The sequence below is a fragment of the Podarcis muralis genome, chromosome 1, assembly GCF_964188315.1.
Source record: "Podarcis muralis chromosome 1, rPodMur119.hap1.1, whole genome shotgun sequence".
Taxonomy (NCBI): Eukaryota; Metazoa; Chordata; class Lepidosauria; order Squamata; family Lacertidae; genus Podarcis; species Podarcis muralis.
Window position 1 is genome coordinate 84,625,115 of NC_135655.1, and position 22,735 is coordinate 84,647,849.

At 48.1% G+C, this 22,735-nt stretch overlaps 1 protein-coding gene across 1 annotated transcript; it reads right to left on the reverse strand.

The window, feature by feature from the left end:
* Window positions 1–952: 952 nt before the first annotated feature.
* On the reverse strand, window positions 953–6,540 carry LOC114602742 (tubulin alpha-1D chain). The gene is made up of 4 exons (XM_028741318.2): window positions 6,387–6,540; window positions 4,550–4,772; window positions 3,645–3,793; window positions 953–2,034 (listed from the first exon to the last, which is right to left on the reverse strand). Exons 1-4 carry the CDS (start codon window positions 6,387–6,389, stop codon window positions 1,051–1,053), a joined length of 1,359 nt encoding a protein of 452 aa, XP_028597151.2. The 5' UTR covers window positions 6,390–6,540; the 3' UTR covers window positions 953–1,050.
* Between the last annotated feature and the right edge of the window lie 16,195 nt (window positions 6,541–22,735).

The window sequence follows — 22,735 nt, forward strand, 5'->3', positions numbered from 1 at the left end:
CCTATGCCAACCACAACCAAGCTTCCTGACTCACACAGCACCTTGGAGGCTGATGGCAATCAGGGAATCTGTGTAAGCTTTGCTGGATCAGATCTTTATTTGAAATGAGGGTGTGAGTAGCGCAGCACCACCTTGAAATGTCAAGGAATTTTGTCACATAACCACTATTGTCCCAAGTTATATCAGAAACAAAAAGACAATTCTGCCCCGGTGCCTCTCTTGATAGCTCAAACACAGCCATTTGGGTTTCCTAACAGCAGAGAAATGAATTCCACAGAAGCCCCTTTGATTTCTTTGTGATTCTGAAGGGATCTTGCAGAATCGGTGAATTTATTCCTTACCACAAAGTGTCTTCAGTCCTCTTTGGTTTGCATCTGTATAAACTGTAAGAACAAAGTACTTCAGACTGCAATACTACACCCTGAGCAGAGATGGGGGAAATGGTGGTTCGCTAGCTGTTCTTAGATTACAGCTCCCATCATCCCTGGCCATTGGCTATGCTGGCTAGGGCTCATGGGATTTGGAGTCCCATAATCTCTTGAGTGCAAGGAGGGCACAGGTTCCCCAGTCCTTCACTGGAGAGCCAGTCTCATAGACTAACATAGGATTGTGTCATGGGGCTTTTATACAACATTTACATGGGTTTTAACGGTCAGGGCTTCTCCCTGTAAATTATGGCTTGGTGAAGCTGCTGACAATTATATTAGCCAATTATGTAGCAGTATTTCTACAGGGAGGGGCATTTGTCAAGGGCATCATGACAAACAATAGTACCACAGTACTGGCAGTACCACAGAAGACCACTAATGTGGATTGGACTTAGGTCTCCCATGTGGGACAGTGTCATTTGAACAGAGGTAGTAACTCTTCAGGAATGGCGTGTGACTTCTTGATGCTTATAGGCCAACAGAGCAAGGAAGCAGCTGTGGGTCAAGAAGAAAACTACACCACATTTCTGTGACACAGTTAATATTTTATTTTGCGAAGAGAATCCCCAAGTGACAAGGCAATGGACACTTTAATTCCCCATATAACACAGATTGGGCTGTGCTAATACTCATCCCCTTCCTCTTCTTCTCCTTCACCGTCTATACTATCTGTTCCCACTTCTTCATAATCCTTCTCCAGGGCGGCCATGTCTTCTCGTGCCTCGGAGAACTCCCCTTCTTCCATGCCTTCCCCTACGTACCAGTGGACAAAAGCCCTCTTGGCGTACATCAGGTCAAACTTGTGGTCCAGGCGGGCCCAGGCCTCAGCAATGGCGGTGGTGTTGCTCAGCATGCACACTGCCCGCTGCACCTTGGCTAGGTCCCCACCAGGAACCACAGTCGGGGGCTGGTAGTTGATGCCCACCTTGAAGCCTGTGGGGCACCAGTCCACAAACTGGATTGTCCGCTTTGTTTTAATGGTGGCAATAGCAGCGTTGACATCCTTGGGCACCACATCGCCTCGATACAACAGGCAGCAGGCCATGTATTTGCCATGGCGGGGGTCACATTTCACCATCTGGTTAGCTGGCTCAAAGCAAGCATTGGTGATCTCCGCTACAGAAAGCTGCTCATGATAGGCCTTCTCTGCAGAGATGACCGGGGCGTAAGTGGCCAGAGGGAAGTGGATGCGAGGGTAGGGCACCAGGTTGGTCTGGAACTCTGTCAGGTCCACATTGAGCGCCCCATCAAAGCGAAGCGAGGCTGTGATGGAGGACACAATCTGGCCAATGAGCCTGTTCAGGTTTGTGTAAGTTGGGCGCTCGATGTCCAGGTTCCTGCGGCAGATATCATAGATGGCTTCATTGTCCACCATGAAAGCACAGTCTGAGTGCTCAAGGGTGGTGTGTGTGGTGAGGATGGAGTTGTAGGGCTCAACCACAGCTGTTGATATCTGAGGAGCTGGGTAAATGGAGAACTCCAGCTTGGACTTCTTGCCATAGTCAACCGAGAGCCGTTCCATCAGCAGGGAGGTAAATCCTGAGCCGGTGCCTCCCCCAAAGCTGTGGAAGATGAGGAATCCCTGGAGTCCTGTGCATTGGTCAGCCTATGGAATGCAGGAAACAAACCAAGCGGTGGTCAGTTGGGGTTAGGGAATGGGGTGGAATAATGGGATAGAGTCCTCCAAAACTCTCTCAACCACTGCTTTATATTGTCTCCCAATTCCTCTGGGAGACCCACAATCAAGTCTCTGTATTTCAGCATTAGAGTTTAGCCCTATTGCTGGCCAGTTGGGATGGATGAATTTGTTAACTTCCACTCCTCTCTGTCTCTAATTTCTCCAGTTTTAGATTCAGTGAGGTTGCTGAATATTTTTAAAGTCCTCATGAAAATTCACCAGCATTTTTGTTGGATTTCTCCTAATATATGTTGCTTTGACTAATAGACACAATTTTTGGCAAGCTGCTTTTCCTAATCTATTGCATTTTTGTTCATTACTTTCACTAATGCATGCATTTTATGCACATTTCCCCGTAATGTGTGCATTTTTGCACACATCATTTGGTTGCAGAACTGCAACAGAAACTTCAGAGAAGTGCAAATTTCAAAGAAAAGCTTTGTGATGGTTCATGCACGGGCTTGAGATGCGCGAATTAAACTGAACCAGAATTCTCCACCAATCGATCATCTGGGCAGTAAGAAGGATCTAAAATGCTTTCATTCCAGCAAAGGTGTACTTGCTACATTACCTGTGGAGAATCGGTCCTCATGACAGACGGCCATTGTGTCACCATTGCAGGAGACTGGCTGTTGCATGAGCAGAGAAAGAGCCTGCTCCACAGGTCACTGTGCGCTTAAGTGTTCACAGCACCCAGCCTTGCTTAAAGTCAGGCGTCCAAGATGGGCCTGCCCTCCACAACTTATTTGGGCAGGTGTTGGTGGCTGCCCACCTGTCAATCACATGATGTCAATACGGTGTCAGGTGATCCAAAGTTCAAGCTGCAAGACTGGCAATAAGCCTTTGCTTGCTTTTTGATAGTAAAAGGCTTGTCTCCAATCTTAGTGCTGTCGCCTTCGTTTTAGGGCTCATCCACACTTAGCTTTGCTCTGCATTTCTAAACACAGGTCCAGACTTTATAGGTCTGTGTCACACACACACACACACACCTGGCCACTTTTTCAGTGAAAACCCTCTCTTTACCAAATTGGAGCAAAGAGCAATCCATGGCAAAATCCGAATTACTGTTTGTTCTGATTCAGCGGTAAAGATCAGGTTTTCCTGGGGAAAGCAGCGGGGGGGGGGGGAGCACTCAGACACAGACTGGGAAAGTGTGGACCTGTGCCTAGAAAGCGTGGGGCAAAACTTAATTGTGGATAAGCCTTCTGCACTATAATCTAGTTCCCTGAATGAGGCAGTGGAAGCTGAACTTGTGCAGCATCAACACAAGCCGCTCATTATAGAATCATAGAATCATAGAATAATAGAGTTGGAATAGACCACAAGGGCCATCGAGTCCAACCCCCTGCCAAGCAGGAAACACAATCAGAGCACTCCTGACATATGGTTGTCAAGCCTCTGCTTAAAGACCTCCAAAGAAGGAGACTCCACCACACTATCTCCCCTCCACGTTCATTAACCAGAATCCCTTCCAGATTCCAGAAAGCAGATCCAGCCCCTTCCTTCCCCAGGTCTCCCATGCCACCAAGCCCTATTACCAGCTTCCGGATCCTGTCCAGCACCAAGTCAATGATCTCTTTGCCAATGGTGTAGTGCCCGCGGGCGTAGTTGTTGGCAGCATCTTCCTTGCCAGTGATCAGCTGCTCTGGGTGGAAGAGCTGGCGGTATGTGCCAGTCCGAACCTCATCTGGATTGCAGAGGAAACAGGAGGTCAAGTCATTTCCTCACCTCTCTTGTCTCCTAGCCCACTCTGCCGACAGACCAAGGCAGGATGGAGATTCGGTTTCAATAGCTGAGAGTATGATATGGGTTCAGCCCTGACCTGAGAATCTTTTCACCCGATTTAGAGAGTTCTCAGCTAGCCAATGGGCCACCGTAGACATGCAGAGAGGGGATACAGACATGGACCACAGCAAGCACATTTTCCATAGAAAGCCACACTCCAAAGTCTTTGCCGTCTCCTATTGACATACTGTGACAATACAGACAAATCTGGTAGGATGTTGCAATTTTAAATGTCCTTGTGTGGCAACACAAACTTGAAATGGGTTCCTAGCACCAAACTCGCTTGCTTTCTACATCCATTTGTTTTATTATTACATGTCTATTCCACTTTTCTTCCAAGGAACTCCAACCCATTTTAAGCTCACAACAACCCTGTTGTTCTTTATGACTGAAGAGCAACCTTTATTCTTAACAAATGAATATCATGGATCCCTGTGGTTCTTTAACCGGTTCATTCAAGCTGCTTCAGGACAACATTAGGCAGGGTTAAGAATTCTACCCTGGGGTACCATTAAAGGGCAGGAAGTTCCTAAGCATCTATTATTATATTTTTACCACCGTGGCAGCCACCAGAATGTCTTGGGCCACCTCAGATCACTATCCAATCAGAATACACAGAGGATCCGGTCAGACTCCGCCCCTAATATGCAGCCCTCACCGATCACAGTGGGTTCCAGGTCCACGAAAACAGCCCGAGGCACATGCTTCCCAGCTCCGGTTTCACTGAAGAAGGTATTAAAGGAGTCATCTCCACCTCCGATGGTTTTGTCGCTGGGCATTTGCCCATCCGGCTGAATCCCATGCTCCAGGCAGTACAGCTCCCAGCATGCATTGCCAATCTGCACACCAGCCTGGCCCACGTGGATAGAAATGCACTCGCGCTGGGGAAAGAGGGGCAGATCCATCAGTGGTGTGGAAGCTACATGTCAGGGGCTACCACCAGCAGAACAGGAAGCTCCCACCCACACCCTGACCCTCTATAATACTGCCCCCTGTGGCAAGCCACCAAAAATGCAGATTGGTGCATCTTTCTGGGCAGTGGAGTATCCCCAGGCTCTGGGGTGGCCACTCCTAGACAGGAGCTTGGTCTTTGCCAGAGCAACAGCCAGTGCTTTTTTTCTTTTAAAAAAATGTTCAGGGGTACTCTCATTTTGACTCAAGAAAATCACTATTTTATAGTTGAAACCAGGAAAAATAAATACAGTCAATGAACAAAAGTACAAAGATTCACAAAATGTTTAGGGGTATACGTACCCCTGCATCCCTTCCAGGAAAAAAAAAAGCACATGCAACAACCATCTTCCTGGTTCTAGTGTATTTTGGTGAGTCCTTTGGCTCTAACACCTTGGCACGACATCTCCCTGCCCCTCCAACAACTCCACCTTTACACTGCAGTAGTCAGTGGCTAGGAGATGCTGACACCTCGTTCTCAGGTCATGAGCTTAATAAGAATAGAAGCAAAATCTTCTCACCAGTCATCTGGAGAGCACCAGGTTGAGGAAGGCTGCACTACACCATAAAAGCTCTTTTTAAAGGGTTGTTGTTGTTTTTTACTCAGGGTATACATGGTGGATTGCATACCAAAGTTAGTATATTGTCATAGTATTGTAAAAAGTTTTTTTGGGGGGTGGGGTATGCTGCATGCCCCATACCCTTCTAATTCCTGGATCTGGCAAGTGTTAAAATCTTAACAAGGGTTCAAATGCTTGAAATAGTCCTCTAAGTATGGGTCATTAAGGTAACAAAGGAAGTGGCTCCATGCCAGATAACAAATGCATGTCCGTCCCTCCCCCACTCCCTCTTGGGAGTTGTTTGTGAGCGCTAGAGGCAAAATGCGGCAGGCTGAGGGCTGGGCAGCTGTGAGAGACATAGCCACGCCTGATTAATGTATGAATCCAAGGCTGTGGGCTCTGGGAGAAGGAAGGCCCTCTTGGGGTGTTAATGCTGTGAGCCTCTCCACCATAGGCTCAGGTTGTATATCTGTGTAAATAAAGCATACATCCAAGACACCACTGTCTCTGCTGTCCTTTATTCTGAGGAAACTGAACTCTGGATAAGGGTCTGGAATTCCTGGAATCTTTCAGTGTTCAGAGATTGGGCTTCCCTTCCTCTCTCTCTCTCTCTCTCTCTCTCTCTCTCTCTAAAAAAATAGTGTTAGCGTTTCCCATTATCTAGAACTGAGGCTGAGTGAAAAAGGAAAAGGGGGAGGGCAAACTGGTAAAAACACCCCCCCCCATCAAGAGTGCTAATTCCTCTTCCCTCCTGTTCCTACACTGTGAATTTATTTTATCCTCTTTCCCCTACACCTTGCATACTTCGAACGACACCCTGGTTACAGATCTAAGTGCACCTGCATTCACATTAGAAGGGCACTGGGATCGTAGGGCACTATATTTAAAACAAGGGAGGCTCCACATGGCCCTGATGGCTATGCCCAGTGGGGCTGCCGTTCCCTCGCTGCTCCAGCCCAGCTGACAAGTCCAGGCAAGACTCACCATCCTGCAAAACTGCCTTCTTCGACCCGGCGGCGATGAGCTCAGAGGACGAAGGCTGGTAACCGAGGGGTTTTCCTGCAGTGTCTGCCTTTTATAACATTCCGCAGCCCATCTCCAGGCACGAGGGATGCTTTGTTGTTAGAGATGGACACGGAGCTGAGCCTGAATGGTTTCTGAGTTACGGCCGGAGTCAACACACAATTCACAGAGAAAGCCAAGCTAAGCCTTGGTTACACCAAACATAGCTAGGGACTTGTGTATTGGGGAGGGACTGTCCCCAGAGGATTATTACGTGTGCAGCCAAGCTTCACATTAAAAAAAGAGAAAACACTGTTTTTTTGTTATAAACTCCCCCAGTCCTGCCTGCTGTTGTGCTAGCATGGAGTGGGGCATCTTTTTCTGTCAAAGGGCCACATTCTGGGCAACCTTCCAAGGGCCACATGACAGCGGTGGGTGGGGCCAGAGGCAAAAGTGCACAGAGCAGCAGGTGTGAATAATAATAATAATAATAATAATAATAATAATTTATTATTTATACCCCGCCCATCTGGCTGGGTTTCCCCAGCCACTCTGGGCTGCTTCCAACAGAACATTAAAATACAATAACCTATTAAACATTAAAAGCTTCCCTAAACACCTTTGTGCAGCAGGCTAGTTTCTACACACACTTGCATATACATCCTACCTTCCAGCCAGGGAAGCAAGAGGCATTATCAGAGCTCAAGGGCAATTCCAGCCAGAAAAATAAAAAAATTCAAGGAGGCTACAAAGCAGGGTTGGCAATGGCTTGGAGAGAGTGGGGTGGCTGAGGACGGGCTGGCCTGAGACTCCCAGGGACCTGTCATGGACTGGCTGGATGCAGAGCCGTGGTGGGAGGCACCAGCTGGGGAAGAAGGCTCAGAGCCAGGAGACTGGTGATGGGACATTGATGAGTGGTCAGAGGGAGCAGACTGGGAGGAGAAGGTGTTGGAAGCTGAAGAAGCAACAGGGTTTAGTGAGCAGGAAGAGGCTGTGGCAGAGTGCAGTCCAGAATCAGAGGCAGAAGCGGAGGCTGGAGAGGAGCCATGAAGCATCAGGCTGCAACAGGCAGCTCCCCTCTCCTCTGGTCTCCCTGAACCTGAAGAAGTATAAATACAAAGCTCAATCAAATTCCCCCTCCATTCCTATCTCACAGTGGCCCACCAGGTGCCTATGGGAAGCCCTCAAACAGAACATAGGCACAACTAGCCGTGATAGCTATGCCCTGCCTCCATGGTTGGAGGCAGAAACGCTTCTGGATACTAGTGGCTGAAAGCCACACGAAGGGAGAGTGCTCTTGTGACTGAGTCCTGCTTAGGGGCTTCCCACAAGCATCTGGCTGGCCACTGTGAGAACAGAGTGCTGGACTCCATGGGCCATTGGCCTGATCCAGCAGGCTCTTTTTATATTCTTAACAGCCCTTTCCTTCCTTGCCATTCCCAACAACTAATGTTACCTAATGTAAATGGCCAAGGCCAAGGCCACTCTCTCTCTCTCTCTGATCCACACCTGCCTTTGAATCGCTTCCTTGTTTGCCTAATGGCATGTTCAGCCAAGCAGTGACCATGGGGACAGTGAGGAAACAAGGCAGAAGTTGGTTCTCCTTCATGTTTTCTGTCAACCCTGCGCTGAGCCGCAATACACACCTACACAGAGAGAGTGCGCACCATGGTGTGGGGGAGCCACTCCATGGAGTGCATATAGGTAAGACTTGTCAAGACTTGATAGAGTTTAGCCTTCCACTGCCCAACAAGCTAGCAGCCAGCAAGGGACAACGTTGCCCCCTTGTGGTGCATAGCCCACTAAGCATGCTTTGATGGCATTGCCAAGGCAACCGGCAAGTCTCAACAGAGAGCGAACAGAGTTAAGGAAGAACAACAGAGACCCATTGTTTGCAGCGGCCTTTCTGGAATGGTGGGTGCAGGGCAGAGATTCACAGGTGCCTTCCTAGAAGGGAAAAGCTCCTCTTCCCTTTTCACCTGGGTTTCTCCGTCTTGTTTTCCTTTGGGGGATCAGAATTCCTACCCGCAGTGTAAAGCAGTGGGCCATCTCGCTCAGGAAAGGATCCTAGCAATGGATCTTAGTGGAAGTTTGCAAATCTTGAGTTCATGGGCTGCGGTCATCAAGGGATCCAAGCTGCAATCTCCATTCCGGGCCGCCAGAATCAAGAAGCCATGCCCGGCAGTCAGGCTTCCCCAGAAAGAGACCCTCCAGTGGAGCAGGTAAGGACTCTGCTCTTGTGCCATGCTCAGGAAAGGGTTAAAAGACTTCCTTGGAGATCTTGATGGTAAGGAACTCCATGGTACAGTTGGGGGGTAAAGTAAAAGCATTACCCAAAACTCCTAGTCAGGGTCTGACTCAACATCTGTTAATTAATTTAATTTATTGAATTTATATACTGCCCTATACCTGGAGGTCTCAGGGAGATTCACAGAACAAAATCAAAATATAAAACCACAAAATATATAATCAAAATAAAAGCAACAACCCAATAACTCCCCCCCCCCAAAAACCCCACATTTTAAAAGGGCATAGGATGTCAGTTTACAACTGTGGAGCATGTGTAGGCCAAATTCAAAGATCCTGGGTTTTTCAAGCCCAATTGTTGTGTGCATATGGATTTTCAGTAAGGGGGTTGCAGGGCATGGGGAGGGTGAACCATTCCTATATCAATTGCCCCCCTGCATTGCAATTGGAGACCATGGGGGAGATTTCCTCCTCCCCCCCCCCAAGCCTATTTGCTGAGCATGAGGAGGACAGGGGAGGCATAGCCTGGAGGTGGAGGTCCCAGAGGCCCTATCCAGCTCCCAGGTGCGGAGTTCTCCATCCATGGTTTAGGGGCATCTTTATACGAATGGTCCCTCTCTCCTGCATCCTTCCTGTTCTCACCAGATGCCTATGGGGAGCCTGTAAGCAGGACCTGAGCATCACAGCAGCCTCCCCACCTCCCATTCCCAGCAACGGGCATTCAGAAGTATTCTGTCTCCACTGCTAGAGGTAGAACATAGTCATTGCTTCTTTACTGTATGTTCTTACACATACTAGGGACGTGGGTGGCACTGTGGGTTAAAGCCTCAGCGCCTAGGACTTGCCAATCGAAAGGTCGGCAGTTCGAATCCCCACGGCAGGGTGCGCTCCCGTTGCTCGGTCCCAGCACCTGCCAACCTAGCAGTTCGAAAGCACCCCCGGGTGCAAGTAGATAAATAGGGACCGCTTACTAGCGGGAAGGTAAACGGCGTTCCATGTGCTGCGCTGGCTCGCCAGATGCAGCTTGTCACGCTGGCCACGTGACCCGGAAGTGTCTGCGGACAGCGCTGGCTCCCGGCCTATAGAGTGAGATGGGCGCACAACCCTAGAGTCTGGCAAGACTGGCCCGTACGGGCAGGGGTACCTTTACCTTTACCTTTATTACACATACTGTACATCATATTAGTTGTGCTCATACGGCTAGATAGAATATGCTATCTCTGGCAGCATCTTTGGAGAGTGACAGGAGATGAATGCCTCCCTTTAGTTCCAAGCTGGTGGATCTTTTGCAAATAACCACACCCCAACAGGCAGCTGGAAGGTGGATAGAATCTGTCCATGCCTGTCAGCCCATCCGGAAGCTGCTGGCTTCTTACCCAGGTCTCATGCTTCTTCCAGCTCCATCTTGGGGCAAGGCCGACACAGATCAAGTTTTCAAACCGCAGTTACCCAATCCTGCATCTCTGCATATGCTTTGAGAACTTTTTGTTCTCAAAGCATATGCAGATAAATATATTCAAGGAAACAATAAAAAGTGGAGAAGGTAGTGTTATAAGAATTCTAAGGTCTCAAATATAAAATAAGTGTTCATAAATGTACCAGGCAAGCACATACATAACTATGTAAACCATGTGTCTGAAATAGTACAGGAGAGCAATCCTGAAGCCATTTTTACTCTCCCAGTGACCTCAAATATTCCTCTGCGTAAGGGAGGAAATGGGGAAAGCCTCCCCATTGTCTTTTGCTTACAAATCCTGTCTTAAGAACATACCGTATTTGTGTATGAATAGGGTGAGCCTGTGACCTGGATTCAGGAACTAAACTATTAACCATCACAATAGAATGGCCAGGCTGCCCAGGTAAAGCAATCAATGACCATTGTCAGGTATCCTGACAGACAGGATTTCTGTTGTAGACTGCCCCCTGTGATGTATTTCTGTTGGAGACCTCCTCCTTCTGTGATGTTGGGGGGGGTGGTCTTGACCTACAGGATGGGCAATTTCAAATGTCTAAAGAAGGGCTTGCATGCCATTGTTCTGGGTTCCTCTCCTCCCTCCCTGCGTGGGGTGAGCAGGGGGGGGGGGACACTGTTGCAACAGTTTAAGAAAGATCAGGCTTATTAGATTCTTTGCTTCTCAATATTCTCTGGCTGGCCTCTTTCTCCTACCAATAAGGAACCCACTTAAGGGCTCCATTCGGGCTCTTGGATACCCCATAAGGGGAAAGGAACAGGTTATTTTTCCCTTATAACAGTAATAAGGGGAAGCAAGAGATATGTCTGTCATTTTTGTGTGTCTCTGATTCCACACAATAAGGAGTTGTGGTGGACAAACCCCACTTCTCCAGGACAAAACTATTCTGAGCGTTGGGTTGGTAGCACCCTCTAGTGGCAAATAGTAATAATACGTGTTTGTTGCATGTATGAGGATAATGTGGGAGATAGAAAAGACACTGGCTCATCAGAATCTCTTGCTGAGCACAGCCAGGGCCAAACTGTTGAGGGTGCCAGGAGGAGAGTCCGGGGAGGGGAGAGTGCGGAGGTATGTGAGGCGGAGCGGGGGCTTGGTGCCTGAGCGCCTCCAGCACCCGTCGGAGGCGCAAAGACCCTGTTCCTCCCTGGGCAGGCCGCAGGCCTGGTCGTCCTCTTATATACCTGCTGGGATTGACAAGGCATCTGACCCTCACCTGAATCTCATAGCTCTCCTGTAGGTGCCTCTGATTAGTTATCATTTAACTCTTGGGGAAAATAATTAGCATCACACATCATGTGACTGTGACAAAGGTAACCTGCGTGCTTGCTTGCTTGCTTGCTTGCTTGCTTAACAGCTGTTGAGAACTTCAAAGTCCCTGCTCTCCCTTCTTATGGTCTTTGTACTGGACCTGGAGACTCCAATAGAGAGCATTCCATGTCAAGAAGGAGGGCAAGTCAGCACTCTATCAAATGACAGGGCAGGAGTTACACAGAGCAGGGGCTTTTCACTGGTGGTGCCCATTGTATGCCTCACTCTTCCCAGACCTGGTCTCTTTTGGCCTGCATTTTGGAGCTTTATAATTTAGGAAGATTTTGGAAGAACTGGTTGACAAGTCTCATCAGTTGCTGATGTATGAGCGGATTTTATTTGCTACTATTCTGTGCTTCTGATGTACCAGGGCTTACACCAGCATAATAGAGTTGGCCAGGATGCCAGAAGGGATGCAGTTTATGAGCTTTCTCCATTATCTCCACAGCAGGGGGTGTTCAGTCAACAGTGCAAAGGCTGAGCTGAAGCATTCCCTGCTGGTTACCTGCTTTGAGCAATAGGGGTCGCTGTACGATAGTACCCAATTGGTTAGCTGTCAGATTCTAGAGCTGCCTATTGGTGGCTCTTAGGTAATTCCAAAATACAGGGTCCATTCATAAAACACAGTGTTCATTCATAAAGCAGTAACATAAATCTCCATTGCTACATATTGGGTGTATTTTTCAGCAGTTGAACGTACAAGTTTATGGTCATGCTGTAGTGTAGTGCTTATGCGACTGTGAAAAAAGGTGGCTGGGCTCATTGTCTCGGGGTTTGGGGGGGAAGAGGTGACAAAACTGATTTCCAATAAGTGTCCCCCTTTATTTCCATAACAAGTCCTTGAGTTTGTACTCTGAATAGTGGCACCAGGGACCTAGAAGGTGCAGGGCTTGTCAGTCCAACCCCTGCACAGTCTCATCAGGGCTGACTTTAAGGCAATTGGAGCAACTGAGCCAAATTGGGCCCTGCGGGCCGCTCCTAAAAGGACCCCTGCACCAGGGCAATCTAGATGGATTTTATTTATATCTATAAGATTTTGCAGACTTTGGCTGTGAACTGGGGTCCTACAAAAAAAAAAATCAAGTTGGAGGAAGAATGGAATCTAAAATATGGGGAAAGGAAAGTAGTGGGAAGGAAGGAATCAGCATTTTGGTTTATTACATTTCTTAAATTACACACACACACACACACACACACACACACACTCAAGGTATCTTTTAACAGATTCAAGTATTCAGAACAAGGCAGTCCATCTAGGAGAAGAATAAATCTGATCCGAAACCTCTGATGCCTTGCAGGATTTCTTCAGAAGAAGAAAAGGCTAAGGAGTAAACCCTACACAAATCTGGAGTGGAGTCCCTAAGACAGTTGGATGGTGCCTCCTATGCTTCCTTTTGGTATCTCCTGCAGCCAAGCTAGTGCCAAATATATTGCTCTGCCTTCCCTTGGACCACAACAGCGAGGCTGGGGGGGGGGGTCGTCATACGGGCAGCTCAGGACACACACACACCCCACACAGTGCCCAGGCTTGCACCCCAGAGAGGTCACTTTGGTGCTGCTAATGCAGCAGTTTGACTTCACCCCCCTGGAGGCACACTCCATTGTTTCTTGAGTCAGACAAATGCCAACAATAACAACAATAATAGCCACACCTCTTCAGCACTCATAACTTGAGCAAGCCCCCACCTCCAGCTTCTGCTGCCCCACATGCCTTTGCTCTAAAGCTCACACAGAAATATGGATGTTGTTGCCAGATGGGTGTAAGTCCCCTGCAGGGTTCCTCATGCACTCTCCTCTGCATGGAACTGATGGATCCCTTGCTGTGGATCTCAGTGTCAAAATATAGCAAGCCAGAAATTAGGCACTGTGCCTTGACCTCTTTATAGCAATCTTTCCCCGTTAACAGTGGCCCAGAAGCAACCCAGAGGTCCTGGAATGTGCATGTTAATGAGGGAACAGCTTGTCCCTGGCCAGGCCAGTCAGCAGCCGCGTGAAAGAACAGAGCCACCCCATTCCAGTCCCGGGCAGCAGAAGCGTGCAGAGACTTCAAACTTCCCCTGTGCAAAGTTTCAGTTGGGCTAATCTTATCCTTCCGCAGCCCATTTTACACTTCAGGGAGACCTGCTTACTTGGGAATGCTCTATTTACATTCCACTGTCCTGGGCAACCTTGGAAATGAACGATGCTGCTGATAAGACTTAACAGGACAAAACAGACCAGAGCAATGTTAATCTCGCAGTTTACAGAATAACACAGCCCAGCTAACTCCCATTTATTTCCCTCCATTTGTCACTTGGCCTAGTGCAAAACCTGGCATGGACGTTTCTGGAACGGGTTGTGACTTTGGACTCTCCTCTCTTGTACGTAGAGCGAATCAATAAACGTTACAGGCCCCTCCCCGAGCGCGCGGGATAATCTCTCTTCCAGCCTCTCCCTGCACAATTTAGGCGGATTACTTGCTCTGCTGTTCAACCACGGATTCCCCCACTCCCCCCCCCGCCCGTTTGTATTATTACAGCCTGCATCTGATGGGCGCAGGCAACAAGAGCTGGCTGCTTCGGCTTGCTTGTTAACTCAACAAAATTCTTTCGCGAACCAATCATTTCCTCCCGCAAGCCCTCCCCTTTTGCGCCCGGCTGCCTCCCTGCCTCTTTTCTCCCAACGGCTTTTGGCACAGCCAGGCCCCCGTGTGGTTGGCTGGCTGTCGCTGAACTGGAGCATTTCCTTTCCAGCTTTGCTGGGGGCTGTTGACGGGCTGCTTACACAACACGGGGGTTTCGCCCATCTGTCAGCTGAAGCGCGCCCTGCGCGCAAACAGGCACCCATCAGAGATCAAGGAGAATCTGCTAATCCGCATGACAGAACGGATCGCGGGTTCTGTGCAAAAAGCAAGCAGGCCTAAAAAGCTTTGCCAAGCAGGCTTTGAGTGGGTGGTCACCTGGAAAGTAGCTTTTGCAGAGTTCACCGGCTGCCTTAGGGAGGGGCAGCTATACGCGGCGCAGTCCCGCTCGCCTGCTGTCTGGGCGAGGCGCTCGGTGCTCAAAACCGGTGATCAAAGGGCAACAATCCACGCTTTGCAGCCCTTCACTCTCAGCTAATTGCCCTGCCTTACAACTTCTCTTGGCCACCTGCCAGGGAGCGCTGCTTACAAGAGGGCGCCCACTTAAGGATTTTTGCGCCTGTAGGTTTTGCTCTCTCCACCTGGGCGCGGAAGGGTTTGGATCGGGGCTGTGGTGCAGGGCCAAAGGTTTAGACCTCTCGTGCCATGTTCAGCCCTCCCCAGTCCTCAAAGCTGAGCAAGAGCAACTGGATCTGGGCATCCCTGGTGCAGGACTGGGGGTCCCCACACCAGTTCCAGGGTGGTCCCTGGCTGTCTTTCAGATATGCCACCCACAGGAGCATTAAGGAGATAGCAAACCCAGCACAATTCCTCACCAGCAGATGCCCAGCTAGTTCCATCTGTGGCTTGTCTCAAGAGGAGGAGAAAGCACATGGAAACTCCTGCTCGCATCAGGGCCGCCTTCTAGGGAGCTTTTTCTGTATTGATGGTATCAAGAAGCTCTTGCATTTTGCAGAGGGGCGTTCCAGGGCACACGCTAAGTTCATGAAAAGTTTTGGTCAGGTGGTGTTGGGTCTCTCCACTTCTCTGAAGATGCACCCCAGAACACAGCAGAGCATTGCAGGGAAATATTAGTTGTGGCGACGAGGGATCTGTGGAACAGATGCATAGCATATTTCCTTCCCCATTAGCAGCTTCTAGCAGTCTCTGGGCATTTGTGGTCAGTGCCTTGGCTATGCTAGTTAATGGCGATTAACAGGCTTAGCACCATGGTTCTCCCTTCCAATGCTACGATTCTACAAAACAGTGTTTAACCTTACAGCTGCTGCTAAGATTATAATAGCTAAAAAATTGAGAGAAAGCATATCTCCTACTATATCTGAATGGACTGAGAAAGTTTCATCCATAGTAACTGTGATTAAGCTAACTTAAAAAAAAAAGAATACATATCAACCAGCCTATGGAAAAAGTGGTATTTTTTGTAATGTTTTGGAACAACAAGTTCAGTTATAATGTCCAATGTTTGCTGCTTTCAAACTGTAACTGTTTTTCTTTATCCTCTTTATCTTTGGTTTATTTTGTTTGTTAATAAAAATAATAATAATTTAAAATATATATGGTTAGTCATGTACTGTGTCAGAGAGTTCCACAGAGCAATAGTATTATTTGTTAGGGGAGCATTTCTCTTGCTTGTTTCCTTGCTTGCTGTGTCTAATTTGTTTCATTCATCGTGCTACTTTGTGAAAAGGTAAAATATTTGTCCCTTATTTTGTGCTGTTCTTCAAGCCGTGTATAATTTTATAGATCTTTGGTAAATTTTAGTTGACTTCTTTGATAAAGACAGTGTAGTTTATGCTTTCTTCTTCTCAGCCAATTTATGGCCTCTTCTTTGAATTGTAGCACCAGAGAGTATCCTGCAAGCATCATGCTTTCCCTTTAAATAATAGTGGCAGAAAACTGACAGTTTTTAAGAGGGCATGCTGGGAGTTGTAGTTTGGATGCAAAGTACGAACTGGTAATCACAAGTTGCATAAGCTGTCAGTTCTGGTACATATCAGGGTAGCAGGAAAGTAAGGGAAGAAATGACAGTGTCTAGCCAAAAGCAGGGCTTGAGCTGAGCCAAGCCCATTATTTATAACTTGGAAATAGAAGGGGAGAGATTATGAAATAAACTGCTACTTATTCACTGGATATTTTTTTTGTTAATACACATTATATAACCTAGATTCACCTTCCCTGTAGCACAGCTGCACGTCTTAAGGATCAGATCTGGGCATTTTTTAAAAAAGCTCAAGCAGATGAGCTGTTCTTCTTTTCTGGAAATATCAGTAATAAGAACAGAATCACACAGTGCCCCCAGCCTAGGAGTAAACTAAAAGCCACTGCTGGCCCTAATGCTCTATTGCTGGCATTAACCATTAGAATTCTGTGGGTGGCATTCAGCTAAGTCTTACTCTGAGTAGACTCACTGAAATTAATGAACCCAACTAAGTTGGGTCCATTAATTTAATTGTGTCTACTCTGAGTAAAATTTGGTTCAGTGCCACTGTGATTCCAGAAGCATCAAATTGGCAACTCTTGGGAGGATTTTCCCTTCCTATGTCTGCCCTATAAAAACATGCTGCTCTTGGGAAAAGTGACCGGTTTAGTTTAGCTGCATCACGATATGAGAATTTAGGCTGAATTTACTTCTGAGAAGGTATGGTTTGAATTGGACTGTTAGGCAATGTGGCACATAACTGCCCCCCCCCCCGCGCGCGCCTTTTCATCACTGCAGGCTGGCATTGTCCTTGAATTGCCGACTCAGTAAATTGCTAACAGCACTCAGAGGTCCTTTCCAGACAGAAAAATCACACCTTGGCCACAACCCAGCTACAGTTAAGGGTGAGTAGCTATCAGGGGAGGCTGCTCTATTGGGTCAAATGGGGGACTGCCTCACCAACCTCAGTCTGCCTTAAACCAGGCATCTTCAACCTCACTTTTAACCCAAACATGCATTTAACCCAAACATGCCTTTGGGGTCCTTTGCATGATGGCAGTGCTCCTGGACCCACCTTGAAGACCACTGTCTTAAACCACAACCACCAACTGCTCCTTGCCTTACTAGCAACCAGTCCAGGGGACAACACTGCCTGTCATCTTCCTCCTTCGTAGTCTCAGTGTTGCCCCTTGTAGATGTCAGCAGGGAGGGTGGTGATGACAAAACTCAAATGTGTTTGCTCGCCCTGTCATTGGCTCTGACTCCACCTACCACTGGTCTATCCCACCAGTTCCAATGGGCACCAGCCGCCATTGCTAGCCATCCATTCCTATGCAGACCTAACTAGGATAAGATCAACCACCGTGGCTGCAATGCTACAGATGCTTACTTGGGAGTAGTCCCTATGAAAGTCAGTGGTACTGGCTTCTGAGTAAACATGCATAGGATGCATAGTAAGCAACATGTTCTGCTGAAACCAATGGCAGTGAGTCACAGCTAACCATGGTGTTGATGGGATGTGCAACCTGATCCTTCGCAGCAGGGCTGGGGAACTTAGTGCCCTCCAATGTACATGGACTCCAGCTCCCATCAGTTCCAGCCAGGATGGCCAATGGTTAGGGATGAAGGGGTTCAACAGGGCCACAGATTCCCCACACCTGCACCTTAGAGTTAGGCTGCACTGCCTGAAGTGCAGCCTCCCCTCCTCTTTCTTCATTGTTCCACTTCATGGCAGGGCCAAGGGATTTAGGCACACCCAACTGCATAAAATTGCAGCCTTGGTTACAAGTAACATTAGGGGGATATTTCATAGCACTTTACACTTGCCCTGCCTCATTGGTTCTACTGTATCAATAGCATCCATAGGACCTGCCTGCCTGTTGACATCCCCATCAGAGCCCAACCTTCAGAAACGCGGTGGGTGTCTAGCACAGATAGAGCCTCATCTCTGGTGGTGCCTCATTTGTGGAACTCCCTCCCCCAAAACCTGTTTGGCTGGTGCTGACTTTGTGGGATTTGGGGTGCCAGATGGAAGCAGTTTTCTTTCCCCTTGTGTTTCATGTCTTTCATCACTTTTAATGGTTTCTAACATAATTATTAATTCTACTGCAGCTGTTTCATTTCCCACCCCCATTAGTATTGCATTTTATTTTTTGTATTTATTTTGCTTTCATGATGTGTTTTAAAATGTGTTGTAACTAAGCTACAGCAGTGTGTGTGTGTGTGTGTGTGTGTGTGTGTGGTTTTCACCAGATATATTAGGGGTGCCAGCTACCCTCTGGCTTCAGCAGAATAGCTATACTTGTGCTCCTTGCCTTTAAAAAAGAAATAAATTCTAGCCCAATCCTATGGCTATCTACTCTTAAGCGTTCAGTGGGACCTTCTCCCAGGTAAATGTGCATAGGTTTGCAGCTGTAGAAGAAATGTGCACTGCTGCACTGCAGAGCTGGATGTAGACAAGCTTTAAAAAAAAAAAGGAAAGGGGAAAAATCAGAGGAAGGGCACACAAAATGGTGTGTCATTGCTGCAAGAGGGAGGAGGCAGCCCTGCTGGTTTTCATCAGTTTGTTTGTTTATTTAAAGGACTAACAGAGCATTCTTGCAATTTAGTTGTACAGCAAGGACTCTGTGGTTTAAATGTTGTTTAGGGCCCTAAATGTGTATGCTTGTGCTCAGTGGGACTCTCTTCTGAGTAATGAAGTATGTGGCATTAGGACATAAACTGCATCCTTCCAAGAGGGGGATTTAGACTTAGAGTTATGCTGCGCACATAGAATTCCTAATAAATGTTCACATGGAGCAGAGGGAGGGAGCCTGTTCTCTTTTGTTGCCTTAAGGGCAACTGTTTAGGGTTTAGGCTGCATGCAATCCTGTGCATTGTTACCTGGGAGTAACAAAGTCCCACTGAACCTCATAAAGCAAGAATAGCTACAAGCTTCCCTCCAAATGTCTTGAACAACAACTCCCACATCCCTGGCTGTTGTCTATTCTGGCTGGGGCTGACTGGAGTTGCAGTTCACAACATCTGGAGGGCACCGTGTTGGCAGCTCCTGCCATAAGGACTGACCTGCTGGAGAAAAGGGGAAACCGGCTCATTAAATAAACTTGTTCCTTCTTCTCTCCATGATCTGTTTGCAATTCATTAAAGTGAAATATTTCAGAAAGAGTGGCGACAGGGCAAGTTCCTGAGCCTACCATGGTGCAACACCAACAGAAAATGGAAGTGGCATGATAGTTGTAGAACCGTGAGGGTGGTATTATGCAACTAGGTTTTACTGAGAGTTAACATGACCAGGTTAGCACCATTAATTTAAATGGGTCTACTCTGAGTAAGACTACCCTTCTTAGCGTGTGTGACAGGGTGTATGTGGATTAACAGTTTCCTGAGGCCAGGGACAAAAAAACCCAAAGCTGAGCTGCAAGGAAAATCTGCAGATTCCTACAGAGAATCCCCCAAATCATGGTCCTTTTTCCTGCCATCAAAATCCATATACTGCCCTCAAGCAATGATTTCAGAGTCTGTGAAAAGCAGGATTTTTGTTACAGTCAGGGAAAGCAGAAAAGCAGCTGTCAAGCCCAAGGCGAGCTGAGCACAGCCCATATAGGCCCAAACCATGCAAGTCAGGGGTGCCTTCACGCTACACGTTTGCCTCATGTCAGTTGCTCTGTGAATGGTGCGGGAGCATTTTGGGGAGAACCCCCCTTTCTACTTAGTTGACTTCTGTGTAATTAATAAACTCCCCCCCCCTTCTGTTCAGGTTTCATTGGTCATGGCTTATCTGAAAATCTGCCTGATGGACTGGAGGACAGGTATGTGCATGATGTCTTAGTTGTCCGTGCAGCGAAGGTTTAAGGCTGTTATATGTTGGACGTGTGACAGCTGATTACTCCAAAGGGTTGAAATATGAGGTTGTGGTATCATCCTTGATACCTGGATGGAGGCCTGCAAACATGTCCCTGACTGGTCACTCTTCTGCTGGGCATTCCTAGGCAGGGGCCTAATTCAACAAACCTGCACACCAGCTCAGCTGGCACCCTTTGGCAGATTCCCCCAAACTTGTGGGCTGCTGTATATCTCCTCCTGCCATTTCCCTTTCTCCTTTCCCTTTCTTGTTGGGCTCCCAATGCCAATGCTATGAGTTCTTCAATAAATAAATGACAGAGTGGAATTTATGACAACTACCACTAACCTGACTTTCTTGTGAGAAGTGAAATCAGCTCCCAAGTCAGTGTCTCCCTGCTTTTGGCAGGGAGTATTTCCCGCAGAGACAGAGCCCTGAGGAAGGGTTGCCTGTCCAGGCAGGCACAGCTGGAAATGCACAAGAGAGCTGCCTCACGTGCCTAGGCCTGTCACCTCCACAGGCAGCGTTCCTGAGCAGAGAGAAGGGAGAGGCCTCTACAGCCCCGGGGGCAAGGGCGAACCTCGGGGAACAAGGGATCATGGGCAGAAGACACCTGCCCCCATCCTGGCTTTTAGGGTTTTCACGTCATCTCCTATATTTTGTACAGAGGCAGAACAGGGGAGTGGTGGTGATGTTAGCATTTCCTGTATTTTGGACAGCTCTTGCATTTTGTGCAGAGGAGGAGAATAATAACCATAATAATGATAATAATATCCCAGGTGTGGCTTTTACCATTATTGCAGCTCTGTCCGGGGGGGGGGGGAATCTGCACCTTGTGCAGTTCTCATTTATTTGCATCTTCCCCGACCTTCCAGCCAAGGGCGGAGGAAGGGGGGTGCGGTAGGGGCAGGCCGCCCCGGGTGTCTTCGCTGAGGGGGTGACATTCGGTGCTCCACCCACCCGTGACTCCCAAGCCTGCCCTGAGCCATGAGGCGGAAGGGGGGAGCTGTGCTGCTTTGCCGGTGGCACTCCCCCCTTCTCCCTTTGTTCTGAATGCTTGGGGGAGGCTTGGGAGTCGCGGGCAGGTGGCGCACCGAGTGTCTGCCATTGGCGGCTTGCTCTGCCCCCATGGGTGGCTTGCTCCGCCCCCGGCTGCAGGGTGTGCGCTCCGCTCCATGCACCCGAGCGGCTATCCCACACCTGGGAGGGCACCCTCCATGCTCCTAGGGAGCACACCCGCCCTGGGTAGCGCAGGCATATGCTCCGCCGCTGCTTCCAGCTAGTGTTATGTTGCTGGCACTGAGCCAGGACTTCCTGCATCCTGATCCCACCTCAGAGCTGGCTGCCTTCTGGGCACAATTGACAAACGTGACTCTAGGCATAACCCAATTTAAGCAGCCCAGTCCTTAGCAGCTCAGGACCTTGGATGTGGCCAGGAGTGCCTTTGCCCAGCTTTTGTTTTGTTTTATTTATTTAACAAAATGGATGTGGCACTTGATTGTAAGGAAACTCCTAAAAGGTTTGCAACTTTGGCTGTCGCACAACTGCGTCTACTTCTGGAGAAACTGCTGACTTGGCCCAGGTAGCATATACTTGAGTTATGTCAAAGCTTGATTGCTACAATGCACTCTGCATAGGGTTGCCTTTGAAGGGTGCTCAGCTATATTGGGCCCAGAATATCACAGCCAGTCTGTTAACAGGGGCTGCGTGTAAGCAGTGCACAACTCCCTTACTGAAACCTTTGCCACTGGCTTCATTTATTTCTGAGCACATATTAAAATACTGGTGGTGGTGACCTTCAAAACCCTATAGGTTTGGGACTTGGATATCTGAAAGACTTCTGTCTTCTCCAACATGAAACTAGTGAGATCACTATCAGCAGCCTTCGTTTGTCCCAGCATCCACAGAAATACGCTTAGTTGAAAGCAGGGAGACAGCCTTTTCAGTAGCTGCACTCAGGCTCTGGAACTCTCCCCCCCCCCCCATCCCAACACTCACCCTGGCCCCTCTCTAATGGCATCCTCTAGAAAGATCAAAGCCTTCGCTTTTTAAGGAAGGCTTTTGGGCCATAAAATGGTTACTCCCTTTTTTTGAGATGGATCAGATTGCTGTGGTTAAATTGTCTTTGGTTGGTTACTGATATTTTAAATCCTTTCTCACTGTTGTTCGTTTTATGATCACTTTATATATTGTCAATGTCAAAATGGTTAACAGCATTATCTTATCCGCGTCTATTCAAAAGTATGCCCCAACTATTTCAGTGGGGCCCACTCTCAACTAAATGGGTATGTGATTGCAGCAGCCATAGTTATTGTTTCAACTTAGGGTGACCTGATGAAAAAGAGGGCAGGGCTTCTTCATCTTTTGACAGTTTTGCAAAAGAGGAAATTTCAGCAGGTATAGCCTGCATGACAAGCTACACCTGCTGGAGTCACCTTCCATACATGGTGAGCCATCTTGGGCTTGTTGAGGAAAGGGCATGGATGTTTTAAATAAGCAAACAAGTAGCTTATTCAGAAGCGAGTCCCACTAGGCTTCTCCACACTAGATCTAAATGTGAATTTGCACCTGCCTGTCTCCCCATCAATGTGGGGGCAGCCACACAACACATTTCCCAACCCAGTGCAGCCAACAGTGTGCCCGCAAGATGTTGTGGACTACAACTCTCATCATTCCTGACCATTAGCCACGCTGGCTGGAGCTGATGTGAGTTACAGTCCAAACCACCTGGAGGGCATCACATTGGATATTCCTGCCGTAAATCAATGCCATGGACCATTGACAAACCCTCCCAAAGAAACCAGGGGTTTAGCATAGTTTAACAATGACATTTCTAACCTATAGAGACATACTCATGTGGTGCATACAGCTCTCTTATGAAAAATGGCTACATGGTGCAACAGTTTCCCATGATTGTGTGTGTGT

Excerpts from the sequence above, each read along its gene's own strand:
- LOC114602742 (XM_028741318.2), bottom strand. Across the intron at positions 3,794-4,549 it reads CCTGGAACCCACTGTGATCG|ATGAGGTTCGGACTGGCACA; the intron begins GTGAGGGCTGCA and ends TCTGCAATCCAG. Across the intron at positions 2,035-3,644 it reads TGGACAGGATCCGGAAGCTG|GCTGACCAATGCACAGGACT; the intron begins GTAATAGGGCTT and ends TGCATTCCATAG.